A 14,939-nucleotide genomic window follows, 5' to 3' on the forward strand; every position below is an offset into this window, starting at 1 on the left:
GCTAGCATCCGCAGTGAAACTTTGCTTTCCAGATTTGCGGTGGATAACGTGAACCTCGTGGCTGTCGCTAGCCATAGCCTTTAGCTGCGCTTTTGCTAACTCGTGAGAGCGGGCTATGCCTTAATTTTCGAGTGTGCGATACGGCCCCCTGGCTGTGTAACTTTTCACGTACACCTGGTGAGTTGGTAGCGAAAAGTTTGCGGTCTCTGACCATCTCGACAGTATTTGTGTAGAGTCTTTAACTAAAAGATTGCGTTCTGTCACGACGGGCTCACGTGACTCACAGTTACCTTGCGCCTTCGCGTGAAACTTGGGGTTTGCTTTCGGAGTGAGGTAATTGGGGAATTTTTCGTTTTTACCAACTTATCTTCGACTCCAGTTTTCGGTTGTCCCTGATCCACAGCAGGAGGAACTGCACTTTTCCTCTTCAGCTCTATTTTTAAGCAGTCCTGTGAACATGAGTACAGCGTGTTGCTTGAATCTCCGCCACGCATTTTGGACCACCGAACGCCTCCTCGTCGTCTTCGTTCGTTTTTTTTTTTCTTCCCGGTGAGTCCGTAGTTATGCTTTCGTCACTCTGACACCATGTTATGATATTGCTGTCGTGTTATTGAATAACGTCGACACGAGTCCAAATGTACTTTTTAACGTGGGTGATATTTATTTCGCTCCCCAACCTCTCTAGCTCACTTCCTCATTGTTCTGTGACGTCGACACAATGCTCTCAGTTTCACACGTGGCTTCTTTCTTTATTCCTCACGCCAGCACAAGTGCCTCAAACACTTCTTGTGACTTTGTTAGTTTGTCAAAGGACTTTCAAGATAAAATGTCAAACGATAACCATTGCCAAAACATCACAGTATACACTTATCGTTTCCTAGCCATGATATGTAGACACGATCTTGCCCTCCAAAATGGCGTCGTAAACAAAAAAAAAAAACACATGGTCGGCGTGACGTCAATGAAAAGTACCTATTGAGTGTTTTACTTGCCGCTAAAGTCCTTTAGCGCCCAAAACTGAAATAGTTTGAATTCAGGGGTGTCAAATTCACTTATGTGAGTGGGTGACGTACTTATGGTTGAACTCGTAGGGACCGTTATGGCTTAAGGAGGAATGGGCGAGTACCGATACCAGGTGTCGGCATTGGGCCGATACCGGCCTCATTTCAGACCACCAGATAATTAACTTTAAAAAAAAAAAAATAGACAAAGCCCTCCTCTGCAGTAATTTGCACTACACTAATAAAAAAATATCACAATTATCTGTCATTGTGTTGAGTGAAATTTTATATAGCAGCAAAAAGTCCAATCAAATTGGTAGCGGTGAGTACTCAGGAGTGAATTCCTGTACTGGTATCAGTCTGAAAACAGGTTGCGTTGAACATACTGATGATGTACGATCCCAAAATATTACGACAAAGTGACAACAAATTCATGGATAACTAGTTTTGAAATCCAAAGATTGCATCAAAAATATTGGATACATTTTCAGTAATTCCTTTTTTCAATTTATTTAAAAAAAAATAACAAGTGCATCCAAAATGTCAATCTGCAGTTGTGACTCGCATTTGACGCACATGATTCGCTTTCGTGGGCCATGCGGGAGGATGCCGCGGGCCGGATCTGGCCCCCGTGCCTCGAGTTTGACACCGAGATCCTACATTTATCATATTGCAACTGCTACTTTTAAAGTACTGTTTACTTTTATGATCATGACCATAACAATTTGTGAAATAAGTGGAAATCATTGTGGTATATTTGTTTCTCTAATGCTAACAATAACGATACAGATAACAGATAATATGATGTCGAGAGCTTGCCTAAACGCTTACAGATCGACGATAAGTCCATCGAGTCAGTGGGGGGGGTCAGAACCGGGCCCACGAGGGTGAGGCAGACTCACCATGGCAGGTCCGGTCATGAGCAGAGCGCACCCGTGACACAGCTCCCCGAACTTCTCCCAGTAGTGCTTGCGACAGTACAGCTTCCCGTCCTTCTCATAATACCAGTTGGTCAGATGGTCACGGCACACCGAGCACCTGTGAGGACAAAAAAAAAAAAAAAAAAAAAAACAGGTTTCTGCGGTTTTTCTTTTTTTGGTCGTGACTGAAGTTCACTCAAAAGTCCGGCCTCTTAAAAGAAAGCTGGACCGGTTCGTGACGGGGGAAACCGACATGCCGAACTTTTTACAAAGCGTGCGAACGATCACGGGATCATCGATAAGGGCGATGCTAATTGTTTACGCGACGAGAGTTCGCGGGTCGCTGAGGTCAGGGAAAGAAACGCCTTGTTGAGGGAGCACTTCCTTATCTGGGTCACCACGTTAGCCTTTTGGTCAAAGGTGGAAATCTTTTGTAATCCAGGATAAATCCCAGCCCCGGTCGCAGAGCGCTGCAGTATCGCTAGGCGGCCTTCAAATAAAACAATCCTAAAACGGCAGATGTAGAATTTTTTTTTTGGGGGAGGAAATCAGAGCGTGGAAGTTCGGTTCCCCAGGTGACTGCACCCAGCTGTCGTGCGCTCGACCGAGACGACATTTACCGACAACAACTGGAGGGCAAACTGTTGAAAATGTCGCAAAGCTGGGAAAGCGGCTGCAGGCCGAACATCCGTCGAACGAGACTGACTGGTTATGCGAAGCCCGGCCGCGGCTTTGGATGCCGGAGAAAAGAGAAAAAAAAAAAAAAAAAAAAAAAAAAAAAAAAATCGACGACAGACTCGAGCGCTTTGGTTATGTTCCTGAAGCCGTTTCGACTTTGGACAAGTGATCAGCATCCGTGTCACTTGCAGTCAATATTCCAAAAACGTATTTTTTTTCCTACCCCTACAAGTGATAGATGGAACTGCCCTTCTTCAAACTGCTCTCCGATTCACCAATCGTCCTAAACCTACGGAAACATTTTAAGTATGAATTGTGACATGATCAATCCAATGTAGACCACTGATGGTGCGTTCAAGGGTCCTTTGCTGGCCTGAGTAGTTGATTCAGTTTTACTGACATCACTTCGGACTATTTTAATACTTTTTTGGCTTTATAGTTTATATGCCAATCCTGTCGTTGGGTCTCTGGATGAGCCAGCCACCCATCAAGTCCAAATGGAAACGACTGGTTAAATCTTTAGACATCAGCCAATTTCTAATAATGTGTCAGAGATACATTTTTAGAACTTGGCTGAGCCGTTCTGCACTTGCCAGCGTTATGAAACAGTGGGTTAATAAACATAACATAACCCCTTTCTCACACGCTTTCAACCCTGCGGCTTATGGGGTTAATTTGTTCATTTTTTTTTTTTTTGTAATGGCTGCAAGGGGGCAATCGAGCGGAAAAGGTAAAAGTGAGACCGTTGGAATGTATGTGCCGAGGAAGTGACTTTTACCGCTATGTTTTTTTTTTTTTTTTAATTTTTTAAACGGGTCAGTGCTGGGCTAGCGTGTCGCTGCCGTGCCAGTGGTTTGTACCGGTATGTTGTGTTTTTTTTAACTGGCCGTGTTAGTGCTGTGCTAGCATGATGCTGCTGTGTTACTGCCACATCTCAGTGATTTTTACAGGTATCTTTTTTTTTTTTTAACCGGTCCTGTTAGGGCTCCGCTAGTGCTGTGCTAGCGTGTTGCTGCTGTGTTACTGCCGTGTCAGTGATTTTTACCGGTAGTATATATATATATTTTTTTTTTTTTAATGTTAGTGCTGTGCTAACGTGTTACTACTGTGGCTGTTTTTTTTTTTTTTTAATTTTCTTACCAGTATGTTTTTTTTTTTTAACCAGGCCTGTTCGTGCTACCGTGTTGTTGCTATGTTAAGCTAAGCTTAGATATTAAAACATTGAAAACTCTGTGTACTGCAAAAAGTACGTTTCTTTCGGCTTGTCCCGCTATGGGTCGCTGTTCTTTATAAATATCTCGCGTTTCCATGTGGGTTTCAATGTGGGCGCTCGTGGCTTTTACACAGGTGCGGCTTATGTATGTACCAAACGGTATTTCCTTTACAAATGTAATATCATTATAATCAGGTGCGCTCTATAGGCCGGAAATGACGGTAATCGTTTCTCTGCCCGCAACTTAAGCTGCTAGACTGAGTGAACCCAGAGGCAATTTTAGGAGTGTCTGGCTGCAGTCAAGCCAAAAGCAACCCGAGTCTTTGCAGAGATTTCTGTTGGTTAACGTTGTTTGTTTGTAGCATTTACACACAAAGATGATCAAGCGAAAGTCAAGAAACCGCAGGGAAAATCTCCTTCAGCAAGGAGCCACGTTTGCATCCGTACTGCAGAAGCAAATCTGGAGAGGCTACACTTGAGTCTTCGAGTGTGGATATCTTACGACAAACTATGAGCGTCAACAAACGGGCTCTTGTTGCACTGCAGCAAATTGGAAGAATGCACACGAGGCCTGTACTGCACGCTTGTTTGAATCATTTTACTCCATCAGGACGTTGCGGGATAATTCCCGAAGCCGAAACTGCATCCACACCTGGAAATATTGCAGTTGCAATCAAAAACATACTACTTACACGCTCGGTTCTGTACGTAATTACGACGACGCCATCTTTGTGCCAAACTTGCTATCTTATAAGCAATTAAGGATTGCCATTTGTGTTATTTTCTTGATCAACTGAGAACAATGCATTTTTAACAGAATCAAAAGATAACGTAATGGATTTGCAAGGACCGGCGGTTGCCATGACACCAGCGTGTGAAAGGCCTCCCAATTTGATGTGAAGCATCCGCTTGTAGATCCATCCATTTTCTTCGCCGCTTATCCTCAGGAGGGTCACGGGAGTGCTGGAGCCTATCCCAGCTGTCAACGGGGCAGGAGGCGGGGTACACCTTGAACTGGTCGCCAGCCAATCGCAGGTCAGATCGAGACAAACAGCCGCACTCACAATTACACCTACGGGCAATTTAGATTGTCCAATTAATGTTGCATGTTTTTGGGATGTGGGGGGGGGGGGACCGGAGTGCCCCGAGGAAAACATGCATCCCTCTGTGGAGGGCCGGGATTGAACCCAAGTCCTCAGCACTGTGACGCCAACGCTTTCCAGCTGATGCGATTTCAAAAACAAAACAAAATAAAAGTTTTTCTTCGGCCCTCAAAAGCATTGGATTGGATGAGAGGTCAAAATTGTACATTCCTTGAGCTCAACCCGTCAAGCAAGGCAGCGAAAAGACAATATTTCAAGATCAGCATATTTGGAGAGTCTGAAAAGAACCTGATCCAAAACACGTGCGGCGTGCACTGCTGCTGATCGCAACGATCACAACAAATATGGCGTAATAATGTTCAGTCCCGCCGTTGCAATTGGAAGCACTTCACAAGCCGATGCTAATTCCAGAAAACTAATTATCACCCATTAAGGTGCTATTAATAATTTTGCCTTTGTCCTTCAATCTGTCCTCCAAAAAAAAAAAAAACAAAAAAAAAAAAAAAACCAGAGTGTTCAGAACTAACTCAGGTGGTTCTCCAGTGAACAATGCAACGGCCCGGCCTGCAAAAACACCACAAAGTAAACATTCCTGATTTCCTTGAATCTGCATTCCTTGCTGGAGTGGACTCTTTTGTTCGGGGCCCCGATGCGGAGGTCGGCCGACCTTTAGCTGCGACTTTGAGGGCCTTTGGGAGGGCCCGTTTCACCTTTCACGGGATCCTTATCTCAGGGCGGGCCGATTGTTGCAAATGTTCTCCGTAACAACGTTTCTCCACTGCGCGATGAGTGGGGGAATTATGGTTCCATTCATAGCAGGAAACGTAATCCGGCGCGGCCTCGTGTTCATACATACAAGTGAACTTTGATTTCAATTTGTGGCAAAGAATATTTGATGAAAAAAAAAAAAGGTCATTTTCACTGACGTCACATTTTTTGCTGAATTAGCCATACAACCCTGCCCGGCGCCATTGAACCTCTCTACCTAACGCCTAAAAGTGAGGAAGTCAAGGCGGTCTCGGGACTCAAGTACACAAAAGAGGACTCGCTAACCGTCCGAGAGTCTTCTTCTGACATTTTTTCAACAACTCTCGCCAATTCACTGAAGCTTTTTCCAGAGTTGCTAGTCGGCGCGCTCTTCAAACCCTCGCTACCGGTACACAAGTCCGGCTGCGTAAGCGGGGACATCGTCTAACGCTCCCGACGAAAGACTTTGGACGTTCTGCGGCTCTGCGCTTCACGGAGACTTGACTTTGTGGACGAGTGCCAGACGCTGCTATCGCGCTTCCCGGCTTCAACCTCCATCGCGCTGATCGTGTCGCCGAGCTAAGCTAACAAGCTTAAGCGATACTCTTTCCAGAAGACCAACATTACAGTTAAGATCGTTTTTTTGCTAGTCACTTGAAAGATTCGAGAATTTTGTGAAATAGCGGATTTGTTTATTCTTTTGTCTTTCTGCCATTGTCATCAAATTTTAAACCAGTGGTTCCCAAAGTCAACCTGGGCCCGGACCCCCAACCTCAACTTTTGCCAATAATGTAGTGCTGGTCACAGCTATGCCATCTCTGGTACAAAGAAATACTCAATTTTAGTGAGTCTCGTGCTCTTGCTTTTTATTTTTGCACAATAAATCAAAACGTGGTTTAAAACTGGAAAGGGCAATTCTCACATCATGACTAGCTTCCAGAAGAGTTCGTTTTTTTGGTCTTCACATCTAATAAGGTTGAAAACCCCGCCTCACACTGAGACATAGCGAGACAGAAGAAAAAAAATGTTTTGTTCTTTTCTTCAGAAAAGTATTTTATTATTACTCTGTCTCTGACATCATGTCGCGGACCCCCTGGAAAGAGGTTTTTCACCCCCTGAAAGTCCATGGACCCCACTTTGGGAACCACGGTTTTAAACAATCAACATTTCGCTATGCTTGTGGTGAACTAATATTCAGATTTTACTTAATGTACAACTGAGTGAGTAAATACGTTTTCATATGGGCACTTACCTGTATGCTAACATGGAAAATGAAAGGCGGTTGAATATGCCTTTATATAAACGAGGAATGGTGCACCGACGTTACATAACTCAGCACACGCTGCAGCCTGCTTTTCGAGTCGCCGTTTTTGAACTGTAAGCCACGAGAGTTCACATCTTTTATCCTAGTCGGTGTTTACATTCCGTCTCAAGCTAATCAAGCTAGCAGGACCGCCGCGCAGATCATCAATCATCACTTTGTTTGGTTATATTTTTAAGCGTTTTGTAATAACGAACATCTTTGTTCACCTCAGGTCTGTTTTAGCAACCCACGCCACCGCAAATAGCCATCTTCAAGTTCTACTCAAATGTACGAGTAACGAGCACAAGGAAATGAAATGGCCGCCGTCAGCTATTAGGGTGACGTCACGTGAAAACAACCCATACCTTTAAACGAATGAAAATAAGTTGGCAAAAAAATGTAACGCACGACTGGCCGCAATCAGCAAAAGTACCGTTTCTTCACTAGTTTGCGGTCTGAAGAAAGAAGATGACATCAGCGACGGGAAGCTATTGTGCATCCACAGACCTCCGCCGCGAAACAGCTCTTGTGCGCAAACATTTTCCCCATAGTTGAACAAATTTAGGAAAATAACCGACCCTAATTCCCTTGTGCCTTGGACACTGAGGATTAATCTGGAAAAAAAATCATTTGTCAACCAGCGTAAAAGAATCTGGACTCCTTGCTAAAGAAAAAACACCTTCGACTACATGTACAGGTACCCAAAACTCAAACAAGAGTCCACGGCGACGGCAGATTTTTCACGGGAGCGACCCAAATACGCGGCTCTGCTGCTCATCCCACAAACGCAAATCCCCCCACAAATGTGGCACCAATTAAAAAGCAAATAAAAAAAATAAATGATTTCAAGCATTTTAGGATCTATTGCCACGGAGCGCCGTTACAACCGAGAAACAAATCTACCCGACACGTGTTTCCTGACTTTTTGCGCCGTGTTTAGTTGGGTCACAGGTGCGGAGTGAAATTCCACAACATCTACAAGGCTGTAAACATGAAACGAAGTTCTCTGTAGTCAAGGTTTTGTGTCAAGCCAAGCACTTTATCCAGGTGCTCGCTGGTCCTGCTGGAATCTGCAGACCGAGCTCTGTCTGCCACGCGAGGGTCGGGGGTCAGTGAGACCGGCGCTTCAGGCTCAATTCCCCGTTTCTCCCCCCACTGCAGGAATGAGTGGACACAAACTCCCGTTGCGGTTTTCCTCTGTAGGTCCACATTCTTGATTGTTTACATGCACACACATGGCTGCACTTAGGATGAGCCGGCGGCGGCTTTTGCGCAAGCGCGATTTACTTTCAGACTTTAAAGGGCCTGTGCAGACCCAGCACAACACGTTCGGGGAAATAAAAGTACCAGTCCAAGTAGGACAGTAGTAACGGTGAACGCGCACCGAAATTCAGAGTGTCAAACAGATTTACGTCAGATCTGGCACCCCCCCGGGCCTTGAATTCGACATCAAGGTAAAGAAAATCTCTGTGTTGTGGGTAACAACAACAACAACAACTATTCCATTGAGAACTAAAACAACATGCAAGTTTCCTTTGAGGCAGACAAGAAAAAAAAAACGTTTCAGACAGCAGACTTGCATCTCTGAATCGCCGTTGAGGAATGCAGACACAGCCCGGGAGGGTGCTGCTACGTATAGGCCTCTACACTGCCAGGTTGACTGGAACAAAAGTGACATCAGCGTGTAGGAATGTTGTGCGAGGTGGAGGTGGCTCCGCTGGCAGAGCGTGGACAATACTTATCGGGGCAAAGGACGTTTAGGCTTGCCTCGCCGATCGCGATCTAATTAGAACGCAAAGCTACGGTAATGTGTGCAGTGTACAGTGAAATGCAACCTTGCAAGTTTGGAAAAGTTCCACTGCAACCACACACACGCACTAGGGGCTTATCTAGTTATCCATCCATTATCTACGTTGGGTCGCGGGGGAAGTAGCTTTAGCAGGGATACCCAGACTTCCCTTTCCCCAGCCGCTTCTTCCAGCTCTTCCGCAGGGATCCCGAGGAGTTCCCAAGACAGCCGAGAGACATAGTCTCTCCAGCGTGTCCTCGGGGTCTCTTTCCGGTGGGACATGCCTGGAACATGTCACCAGAGATGCGTCCAGGACTCATCCGAATCAGATGCCACAGCCACCTCATCTGGCTCTTCTCAATGCGGAGGAGTAGCGGCTCTACACTGAGCCCCTCCCGGAGAGCTGAGCTTCTCACCCTCTCTAAGGGAGAACCCAGACACCCTGCGGAGGAAACTCATCTCGGCCGCTTGTACCCGGGATCTTGTTCTTTCGGTCACGACCCACAGCTCGTGCCCACAGGTGAGGTTAGGAATGTAGATCGACTAGTAAATTGAGAGCTTTGCCTTTCGACTTCGCTCCATCTTTACCACAACAAACCGATACAAAGTCCGCATCACTGCAGATGCTGCACCGATCCGTCTGTCGATCTCCCGCTCCATTCTTCCCTCACTCGCGAATAAGACCCAAAGATACTTGAACTCCTCCACTTGTGGAAGGATCTCATGCCCGACCTGGAGAGGGCACGCCACCCTTTTCCAACTGAAGACTATAGTTTCGGATTTGGAGGTGCTGATTCTCATCCGGGCCGCTTCACACTCGGAATCGCTCCAGTGAGAGCCGGAGATCACGGCTTGATAAAGCCAACAGAACCGCATCATCTGCAAAGAGCAGGGATGCGATGCTGAGTCCACCAAACCGGACACCGTCGACGCCTCGGCTGCGCCTTGAAATTCTGTCCATAAAAGTTATGAATAGAATCTTTGACGAAGGGCAGGCTTGCCGGGGTCCAACTCTTACCGGAAACGAGTCGGACTTATTGCCAGCAATGCGGACCAAACTCTGACAGCAGTCGTACAAGAGCTCGTATCAGGAGGTTTGGTACCCCATACTCCAGAAGAACCCCCCACGGGACTCTCCGAGGGACACGGTCGAATGCCTTCTCCGAGTCCACAAAACACATGTAGACTGGTTGGTCCAACTCCCATGCACCCTCGAGGATCTTATCTAGTCATAGCATAAAAAAGTGAGACTGGAGTCGTTGCAGGAAACTTGACATCACGAATTGAGATGTCGGTAATGAAGTGAGGAATGCAACGGTGAGTGGAACTCGGCGTCTGAAACAAGGACAAGCTGCTGCGGCTTTGCGCTCCTGAAGGGAGGCAAAATTTGGCAGGAATGAAATGGAGGGTTGCATGAGGACAGCGTGCACTTATTTCAGTGAGCAGAGATAACAAACACTCGGGCAATTCGGAAAATCCAGATGTTCTCAACAGCCGAAGACAAAGGATACGAGTGACAATGCAATCGCGTAGAAGTCACGCAAAAACTTGTACGTTGACCTGTGACGTCAAACTGGATCAGGTGATACCCAAAAGCTTTTTCCAAAAGGAGGACACCCTCAACAAAGGAAGTAAAAGATGAATCCAGGAGGACGTTACGTGAAATAGTTGGACTTCGTCCCAAGGGGTGTTCTGTCCAGCAGTGCTGTGTATTTCGGCCCCCATTGGGCGTTCTCAGGGTAGCGTGTCCATAAGCTAGCTACAACAACTCAACTATAAAAAAAATTCAGCACCTGGTATTCCCAAGCAGTCTCCCATCCGAGTACTAACCAGGGTTAAACCCCCCCTAGCTTCCGAGCTCTGACGAGATCAGGTGTTCTCATGGCCGTAAGCTAGCTACAACAACCTAACTATAAAAAAAACAAGAGTGAACTAACCCTTTACGTAGTGTCTTGAGCAGACAAGTGTCCGATCCCACTGCTCCTCTTTCGTGATTTCCGTCACATAGAGTAACAGATCAAGGGTCTTTGTGACGCAGTCCGGACTCCCATGATGTGTGAATGCCACGTAGCCTAGTAGTCAGTCTGGGCTTGACGCGCTGTCGGTCGCGTCTTCAATACGAAACATAATGTCGTCCACCTTGCGTATAATTGAGTAACGGATTTCAGGGATCAAAAATGGCTGCCGTTCGAGGTGACATCACGTGAAAACAACCCGTTGAGATTGAATGCTTCTCGACTTATCATTTTAACATCTAAGGATGCATAAGTTGAATTATTGCCATTTCAAAACAGGTCGCAGGTAACATGATGTGTGAAAACACCCCAAGGATCAATCCCACTTTGAACTATTTCTGCCTTTGTGAACGAGCTCAAAGAGCAAGTGCAAAGAGAGGAGTGCATCAAAGACCGAAAAGACAAAAACAACTGCACCGACTGCGTTTTCCCCTGTGGATTTGGCACTTTCCCGATCATGCCGCCGGGTTACACGTTAATTTGTGAAGTGGGCTTGCGAAAGAGGGCACGTCAAAAACAACAACAAAAAACAAGTCCCAGTCTGACTCACCATTTTGGAAACCAGCCAGCTCACAAAGAATCTACTTGGTTGTTTAGTTTCACACACGACCAAAGTATTTCTCCACAAGCGGGTACTGGGCCAGTTTTTCGTTCTAATTATATCCTACTTGAAATGTACCACACAATGATGGCATGGATTCAATTCAAAATGTCATCACTTTCTGATTATCAGTGCCAACTTTATCTCACAGTGGGGAACTGGTAAACGGTTGTTACTGTTTGATCTGAGCAAAGGGTCACTGGACCACCTTTGTGTCGTTTCTACCCATAAACAGTAACTTGCAAATTTACTCCAGGTCGTCAATCATTCAAGTAGAGATTTCACTGACCGATCTGCACTCAAAACTGCTGCACAAGTTAAGAGAATCATCTGTCATGCACCACTGGGTATTGTGTGCTAACACCAAAAGTCTCTTCATAGTTTTACAGGGGGGAAAAAAAAATCGTGTTTTGTCTGCGGCACAGAAGCGTCCGGGATGCTCCGCAAGGCCGTTTGTGAGCAAAATCAGCGAGATGGAAGACCCGATCCGGCAGACTTACTGGAAGCAGGCGCCGTGCCAAGTGTCCCGCAGCACCTTCATGCGGAACGGCTCGAGGACTCTCGCTCCGCAGCCCGCACAATAACACTCCTCCGTAACTGCAAAAAAAAAAAAAACAAAACAAATCCCGTTTATTCCAGAAGACTCTGCGACTCAATTCAAACAATCACAAAAAAACAAACAAAACACACAAACAAAGCAGCTTCGTGCTCGCAGCGACGATAAATCCTCTATCGGCATCTTGAAACCTTAATAATTCCTCACCTTCTGTCGCTTCCATTGCCTCTACTAAGCGAACGTCGTCGTTATTCTTTTTTTCTTTTATTTTTTTATAAATATATATTTTACAACCGATGCATACTGTGAAAAGCGGCGTCCGTGTGGAATTACGCTCCGCCACAAGTCGCTCCCGGTGAAAAATAAGACCGAAAAATGCAGGATCGCTGACGTCATACTGGCTGCGAATTCCTGCGCCTGAAAGCGGAAGTGCTCGGAAAGCAGCACCTGCAAGACCGGCCCGGGTGCAGCTAAACGACGGTAGCGCCCCTCGGTGGCGAAATGTGCAAACCACATCAATTCGATCATCAGTTCATTCATTTCGTTTGAGGAAAATACGTTTGTCACTTTGTAAAATTTAAAACATAAAAACTAAATGTAATCAATATTGAAATACATATAATTTCGAAAAAATATTAAAATAATTACTAGTAAGTTTATCAAATAAATGACATTAAAATAATAAAATAAACAACAAATAGATAAATAAACTAAATTAAAAAAAGAAATGAAATAAATAGAATACAAAATAAATTCAATAAATAATGATTCGAAACTTACATATGTGGGGGTGGGGGGGACGGTGACCCAGCTGAATGAGAGCGTTGGCCCCACAGCTCCGAGGTCAAGGGTTCAAATCCCGACCCCGCCGATGTGGAGCTTGCGTGCTACCCCCGTGCCTGCGTGGGCCCCCTACGGCCACTCCCGTTTCCTCGCACGTCCCGAAAACATGCATACATTGCAGACTCTAAATTGCCCCAAGGTGTGATTGTGAGTGCGACTGTTGTCTGTCTCCGTGTGCCCTGCGATTGGCTGGAAACCAGTTCAGGGTGCACCCCGCCGCCTGCCTATGAGGACAGCTGGGATACTCTCCAGCACTCCCCGCGACCCTTGTGAGGATAAGCAGCAAAGAAAATGGATAGATAGACGCAAATAGTAGGTAAGTAAGTTTCTTTCTGCTTGTCCCTTTAGGGGTTGCCACAAGCGGGACATCTCAGATGGACGCTCATATTTGTTTGGCACAGTTTTTAAAGTTTATGAATATGGTTAAATTAAATAAATATGCATCCGGTTTACTTGTTTGTATGGTTTATTTGTTTTACTATACATAAAGAGATAAAACATATTTAACTATTTCGGGATTCAAAAATGGACGGAAGCTTGTAAAGCGTTGGCCTCACAGTTCTGAGGTCCCGGGTTCGATCCCGGACCCGCCTGTGTGGAGTTTGCACGTTCTCCCCGTGCCTACGTGGGTTTTTCTCCTGGCACTCCGGTTTCCTCCCACATCCCAAAAACATGCAACATTAATTGGACACTCTAAATTGCCCGTAGGTGTGATTGCGGGTGCGGCTGTTTGTCTCCATGTGCCCTGCGATTGGCCGGCAACCGGTTCAGGGTGTGCCCCGCCTCCTGCCCGTTGACAGCCGGGATGGGCTCCGGCACTCCCTGCCACCCTCGTGAGGATAAGCGGCAAAGGAAAGTGGACGCATGGATTCAAATGTGCTCCCTTTGCACAATTGCCATTACAGGTAAGGGCACTCACAATGTGGGGCGTTTACGCACTCGAAAGTGTTCCAAATGATGACGGCGACCAAGTCTTGCACATCTGGAACTGAACGTCTCTTGTTCTTTGTTCTGAGCTTGTTTGTTCTTTGCGGTGAGCGTCACACCAGGGCGGCACCGAAAACCGGAAACAAGTTCTTTGTGCGTTATTACGCGCTTGGCTGATAAAACTGGTTCTGGTGCATGGTTTTGTGTGATGTGTGTGTGTGTGTGTGTGTGCTTTTTGCAACCTCATTTGCTAAATACTTTTGAATCATTCATTCATGCGTAATGTCGACTAAACATATGTGAGGAATTGTTGTATGTATGAGGTCGGCGTCATGAATGGAGCGCTACGCGAATACTGAAGGTTTGAAGTTCTGCCGGCGGGCTTCTTTGCAATTTCAGTTACCGGATGCCAGAACTTGCGTCAACCGCTCGGACCAAAGATGTAAAAAATAACGTCTCAGTGAGCGTGTCGGGCAGTCCTGGCCGCGATACGTTGGCAAGTCCGCCATATTGGGTGTGGCACACCTTTCATTCATCTATCCATTTTCCTCGCCGCTTATCCTCACGAGGGTGAATTTTTTTTTCATCTCCAAAAGGGGGTGCTGCAAAAAAAAAAAGTATGTAAACATTCTCAATGAGGAATAAGTATGTGAACCCCAAAAGTGATTAGTCAGCGAACCCAACAATGGCTATTCTCAGATAACATTGCGTGGTTTGAATCATCTATCTATTTTCTTTGCCGCTTATCCTCACGAGGGTCGCGGGGAGTGCTGGAGCCTTTCCCAGCTGTCAACGGGCAGGAGGCGGGATACACCCTGAACTGGTCGCCAGCCAATCGCAGGGCACATGGAGAAAGATAAGGGGTGCACTCACAAGCACACCTATGGGCAATTTAGAGTGTCCAATTAATGTCGCATGTTTCTGGGATGTAGGAGGAAACGGGAATGCCCAGAGAGAACCCAGGCAGGTGCAGGTGCGGGGAGAACATACAAACTATACACAGGCGGGTCCAGGTTTGAACCCGGGACCTCAGAACTCGAGGCTAACACTTCACCAGCTGATCCAGTGTGCCACCCTCCTTCATTCATTCGTTCATTCATTCATTCAATCATTCACACAGATGTATATGTGAGTGCCCTGGGATTGGCCGGCAACCAAGTCCAGGGTGTACCCCCGCCTCCTCCTTCCGTTGACAGCTGGGATAAGGCTCCGGGCACTCCCCGCGACACTTGTGAGGTTAAGC

General features: G+C 46.2%; 1 protein-coding gene across 2 annotated transcripts in view; it reads right to left on the reverse strand.

Annotated features, from left to right (window-relative positions):
• The window catches only part of limk2 (LIM domain kinase 2), a 29,259-nt gene extending 16,532 nt beyond the window's left edge, over window positions 1-12,727 (reverse strand). Inside the window, exons 1-3 of one of the 2 annotated variants that reach the window (XM_061816528.1) lie at window positions 12,707-12,727; window positions 11,871-11,967; window positions 1,904-2,039 (exon numbers count right to left, since the gene is read on the reverse strand). In XM_061816528.1, the coding sequence (XP_061672512.1) occupies window positions 1,904-2,039; window positions 11,871-11,911 (177 nt within the window). In that variant the 5' untranslated portion in view covers window positions 11,912-11,967; window positions 12,707-12,727. Of the gene's footprint in view, window positions 1-1,903; window positions 2,040-11,870; window positions 11,968-12,133; window positions 12,480-12,706 lie in introns of those variants that run through there. The other variant, XM_061816527.1, reaches the window with a different exon arrangement.
• Window positions 12,728-14,939: the final 2,212 nt, after the last annotated feature.

Source organism: Syngnathoides biaculeatus, chromosome 4, assembly GCF_019802595.1.
Source record: "Syngnathoides biaculeatus isolate LvHL_M chromosome 4, ASM1980259v1, whole genome shotgun sequence".
Taxonomy (NCBI): domain Eukaryota; kingdom Metazoa; phylum Chordata; class Actinopteri; order Syngnathiformes; family Syngnathidae; genus Syngnathoides; species Syngnathoides biaculeatus.